This window comes from Lactuca virosa, chromosome 4, assembly GCF_052849685.1.
Source record: "Lactuca virosa cultivar CGN04683 chromosome 4, Lactuca_virosa_CGN04683_v6, whole genome shotgun sequence".
In the NCBI taxonomy this organism is placed as follows: Eukaryota; Viridiplantae; Streptophyta; class Magnoliopsida; order Asterales; family Asteraceae; genus Lactuca; species Lactuca virosa.
The window spans coordinates 153,943,393-153,948,784 of NC_136429.1; the positions used below are offsets into that span (position 1 = coordinate 153,943,393).

The following is a 5,392-nucleotide window of genomic DNA, read 5'->3' on the forward strand; positions in this document are numbered from 1 at the left end:
TCAAGTACATTATATGCAAAAAGGAATGCTCTTATCAATTCTTGCATTTATGAGTTTGTACATGGTTTTTATTCATTTAAATTTCATTTGATTTTGTGGGTGTGGTTTTCGTTTGAGTTTCTGGGTTTGATTTGTCATCAGTTGTTGGGTCTTTTATGGGTTTGATTATCGTTTGTTTGATTTTCTGGTTTTGATTTGCGTTTAATATTATGGATATGGTGGTTTTTTTTGTTTTAACATTAGTTGTGAGTCTTTTTTGGTTTTGGTATTCTCGACGGTGGTGATGGCGCAGGTGGTGGTGGTGGATGATGGAAGAAGAGAGCGGAAAAAGAGTGGGCTGGGTGTGGAAGGGTATGATATTAATTAATAATATAAAAGTCAATTTATATGTATCAAAACCAACCATATAAAAAAGTAAAATCCATGGACCATTGTATAGTGTTAGTGATAGTTATCTCAATATGATAATTTTTACAAACTACAAGGACCGATCGTTAAATTTTGTCGAAGTAAATAAAAAAAAAAAGTGGTTTCATTGCCGATCGCAAAAGTGTCGGCTTCTTAGCTAATAAGCGGGTCCCAAAATTTAGTCATAGAGATAAAGCATGTGAGGGAGCAATGGCCATGTAGTTATCCCAGATCGAGTGGACTCTTCCATTTCAATTACTCTCTCAAGATCTTGCTAACTACATCCCAAATTCATTGTCCAGACGCTATAGTCTCATTCTGATACTGAGAAAGTGCTGTCGGTATCAAATTAGGCGCCAATTGAAATTGAGAATTGATAGTTTGATTCAAAATACTTGTGTTGTTGTTGTTGTCTCCTTGTGTTGTTCCTAGAGACGGAGATCTTGATAGGGAATGGGAATGATGAGCTCAGATGAGAGAGCTGTTGCCGTGATCATGGTTGGTGGTCCTACAAAAGGTATTCTTAGTTCCTTATTAAGTAACTTCAATTGCTATCATAACTCAATCATATCAAATTTTACTATTTTTCATTCTGATTAGTAAGATAGTTGCTCAATCTTAGTTATGATTCACTGGATCTCGCTGCACTGCTGTAATGTAAATAGAAATTGTTTGTTTCTGTTTTTGGATGGGATGTCGTCACATCACACCCCACGATCTGAATTTGCTCTTGATTTCTTTTGTAAATGTGTTTTTCAAAAGATGATCCGAGTAGAGTAAGATTATGTATGTTATATGTATCTTTCAGATTTCGAAGTGGAATTTTGATTGTGAAAAAGAGAGAAATTTTCTATTGTTTCTTTGTAACGGATATTGTTGGAATTAGTGATTCTTCGAATCTTCCTTTTGTTAATTGCAATTCATATTGGACAATTGACATATTGTTCTCTTTTAGGTACTCGATTCAGGCCATTGTCACTAAATATTCCAAAGCCACTTTTTCCACTAGCAGGACAGGCAATGGTTCATCATCCAATCTCTGCCTGTAAAAAGGTAAAACTTTATCTGTTACTCAACAGAAGGCTAAAAAATTTCAATTGTTTATTGTTAAATTGTTAAATTTGGCCACACTTTTCTTCTTGGAAAGTATATATCTGAATCATGACAACAAAGTTTAATGGAATCTTATGCACAATTCTTTCTGTCATAGATACCAAACCTAGCACAGATCTATCTTATTGGTTTCTATGAAGAACGTGAGTTTGCCTTATATGTCTCCTCCATCTCTAATGAGCTTAAAGTCCCTATCAAGTAACTTCATAACCATTTCTCTTCTTAATAATTTTACTTTCTCTTTGATGGTGTTAAACTTGAGCTTAGTTTCTCATCTTATTATTATGTTTTCCTTTTGGATCATCCTGAAATAGATACTTGAAAGAGGACAAGCCACATGGATCTGCTGGTGGACTATACAATTTCAGAGATCTCATCTTGGAAGATAACCCGGTTTTAACTTTTAACCTTTACCCTTCCTTTCTAATAAAAAAAAAAACTATCTTTTCAAACTCCTGTTGAATGATAATGTTTTTTCATAACAGTCACACATCTTCTTGCTGAATTGTGATGTTTGCTGCACTTTCCCATTGCCTGAGATGCTTGGTATGCTTTCTTTTTATACACCACATATCTTTATACAAAATTCTTTCATGTTGATATTCTAACATACACTGTCTATATATATTTTTTATAGAGGCTCATAAAAAATATGGTGGGATGGGAACAATCCTTGTAATTAAGGTTTCCCCTGAATCAGCAGACCAATTTGGGGAGCTTGTAGCTGATCCTAATTCCAATGAGTTGCTCCATTACACTGAGAAACCTGAAACTTTTGTACGTGTGGTTGACCAAAGTCAACAACTTGACATGTTAAACAGACTAATTAGTTATTTACTCTTTTGGTCTTAATTAATAACAAATCTAATCTACACAGGTTAGTGACCGAATAAATTGTGGTGTTTATGTATTTACACCCGAAATCTTTACTGCAATTCAAGGTGTTTCTACACAACGAAAAGACAGAGGTTAGTTTTATAACTTATAAAAAAATTACTATGTTTTTTTTTATTAACTGAATTCTGTTTCTTTTATTTGTTTTGCAGCTAATCTAAGACGTCAATCCAGCTTTGAGGCATTACAGTCAGCAACAAGGTAGTACTTATTTTTGAATTTTATAAACAAAAGAAAGTATGCAAAATTTGTAAGAATAGTTTATCTGTTTAAACATTGTGTCCTGATATAAGTACATGTAACAGGAGTCTTCCTGCAAATTTTGTAAGACTGGATCAAGATATATTATCACCACTTGCAGGAAAGAAACAGTTGTACATATATGAAACTAGGGATTTTTGGGAACAAATAAAAACACCTGGGTAAGTCATAATAAATCCAAGATCCTTTATTTCATCTGTATAAATTATTAAATCCTCTAAATCATTTCTTGTTAAATTTATACAGAATGTCCTTGAAATGTTCTGGATTGTATCTTTCATTGTTTCGTTACACCTCACCCCATCTTTTGACTGAAGGAGATGGTTCAAAAAGTGCCACTATACTTGGTGATGTTTATATTCATCCCTCAGCAAAAGTTCATCCAACTGCAAAGGTAATTAATTACACTTTTTTTTTTCTTTTTAAATGAAGAATGTTTGTTATATGATACAGTTGTTGGTTTATTTTTCCTTAAATTTGCATAGATTGGCCCAAACGTCTCCATATCTGCCAATGCACGTATAGGAGCTGGTGTCCGGTTGATCAACTGTATTGTTCTTGATGATGTTGAAATCAAGGTATAGTAGAACACCATACGAGTGAGAGGGCATTTTCGTCTTTTTTCACATACGAGAGATCGAAAACAACTCTCTATCCCATCTTTCTTTGGCTCATATAAAAAATTGCAATTTTTGTCCCATTGACACCCATAGACAGTTAGTCACAATTTTTGTCCCATTGACACCAGTTATAGACACAGACAAATAGTCACTGTCACTGTCACTGACAGTTGATTATACAGTCACAGTCACAATTTTTGTACCATTGACATCAGTCATAGACACAGACAGTTAGTCACAATTATTGTCACTGTCACTGACACTGACAGTTGTTTACAGTCACAGTCACAGTGTTATTATTTAATCTCAGGAAAACGCGGTGGTTATTCATTCGATTGTTGGTTGGAAATGTTGTATTGGGAGGTGGTCGCGTGTCCAGGCTGAAGGATCTCCCAACGCAAAGCTTGGAGTGACCATTCTTGGTAACATCTTTTCTTTACAATCAAGAGTCTAAAATAGTCAAAGCTTTGACTCTAAAAATCAAATTATGATTTTGTTAATGTTGTATGAAATCCAGGTGAAGCTGTTAATGTTGAAGATGAAGTAGTGGTAATCAATTGCATTGTCCTTCCAAACAAGACTCTAAATGTTAGTGTTCAGCAAGAAATTATCTTATAACAAAGCAAGACGATTCAAACCCTAATTTATTTATATGTCCTCTCTTCATCGGATGGATGCCAAAAATAACAAGATGAAGTTATAGTATGGAGTGTGTATTCTTCTTAAACGTTAATGTCTATAGAAGTTTGTGTTTGGTTTTAATTTTTAGAAGCTATTGTATATGACAATTTGGGAAGCAAATGTTTATGTTTTATTTAGAATCTCGAGACAATGTTCATTCTCATACCCATCAAACGTGTGCAGAATTAGTTTACTTGTTAAGGTAGTTACGAAAAACAATTATGATAATTTAACATTAAGAGAATATGTTACACTTTCATTTTACCATACCACTAAACATACTTAGCACCCATAATCCTTAGAGAACTCAATAAATTTACTTGACTTATCACAATCATGCGGTGTTTAAGAACTGATTCTACATTTGTTATGATCGATCATTCGTAGGGATGATAGATTGGTGGGTTCGAATTGCTTTAAGGAAGAGATTACTCGCCTTGAAACAATGATATTTTATTATCTTTTAGTCATTCGATTATAATGCTCAAAAATAATCCAAGATCAATTTGTAGATAAATCATGGCGTCCAAAAATCTCCAACAAATGCACATGTTTTTAAATACAATGTCACATTCATTATTCGCACGACGGGATTGAACGTGATTGATTGACTTGGCAATATCGGTCATGCAAAATGGGCAAAGAGTTTTTTTTCTTAACATTCGTTGGAATGTAAGAGACCTTGATATTTTAGATGTCATCAACATATTATCGGTTCATGAACACAATTTACCGATAACGACGCTCGAAGTCGTCAATTAAGTACATTCAACATATTTATATTCAACACAGTGACTTAGGAGGTAAAGATAATATATACATAACGAAATATTATGTAGTTGTAAAATGATCAAAATCATAATGTTTCTTTTGCAATGAGTTCTTTGGTGTACTCACCCTTTATGTGAATATGGTACTTTAAATGAGGATGTAAAAGTATGTCCGGTGGTAGGCAAGGAAAATATCGTCCCGAAAAGTATGAGTAACAGATTTTACGAATACCCATGTTGTAAATCTTCAACTTCAAGCATGTACATGTAGGAAATGACTGCAATCGTGATATATTGTGTGGTCATGTGTTCATGTTCTATTGATAGCATGATCTTTAACCTACACAAACTTTTACCATATGGTTAATGTTTATTGGATTTCAACAGTGCAACGAGCTACAAACCAATCAGAAACTGTGCATCCTCTACCGCTTTCATCTAACTAGAAAAATAACAAACATAATTATAGTTGTTTTAACCCCTATATAATTGAATAAATTGTGTTTGGATTTGGAATTATGAAAGGCAGTTGTTATCATTACTTCTTATTACATACCACAAATAACAAAAAGAAACTACAAATTAAAAATAAGGGACATGTTTAAAAATATTCCAAGTAGCTCCATGTGCAAAGTCAGCCCCGTC

General features: G+C 33.6%; 1 protein-coding gene across 1 annotated transcript; it reads left to right on the forward strand.

Moving 5' to 3' along the window:
• Nucleotides 1-547: 547 nt before the first annotated feature.
• LOC145107576 (ADP-glucose pyrophosphorylase family protein) lies at nucleotides 548-4,117 on the forward strand. The gene is made up of 13 exons (XM_079044479.1): nucleotides 548-925; nucleotides 1,364-1,461; nucleotides 1,619-1,719; nucleotides 1,836-1,914; nucleotides 2,007-2,067; nucleotides 2,159-2,298; nucleotides 2,399-2,489; nucleotides 2,568-2,616; nucleotides 2,721-2,837; nucleotides 2,923-3,070; nucleotides 3,162-3,254; nucleotides 3,607-3,718; nucleotides 3,814-4,117. The coding sequence occupies exons 1-13, from the start codon at nucleotides 862-864 to the stop codon at nucleotides 3,912-3,914; spliced, it is 1,254 nt and encodes a 417-aa protein (XP_078900605.1). The 5' UTR covers nucleotides 548-861; the 3' UTR covers nucleotides 3,915-4,117.
• Nucleotides 4,118-5,392: the final 1,275 nt, after the last annotated feature.

Bases quoted from the DNA above. Each gene is read 5' to 3' on its own strand.
- LOC145107576 (XM_079044479.1), top strand. From the start codon at position 862: ATGGGAATGATGAGCTCAGATGAGAGAGCTGTTGCCGTGATCATGGTT. The intron at 1,720-1,835 runs GTAACTTCATAA...ATCCTGAAATAG, and splicing joins GAGCTTAAAGTCCCTATCAA to ATACTTGAAAGAGGACAAGC. The intron at 3,719-3,813 runs GTAACATCTTTT...TATGAAATCCAG, and splicing joins GCTTGGAGTGACCATTCTTG to GTGAAGCTGTTAATGTTGAA.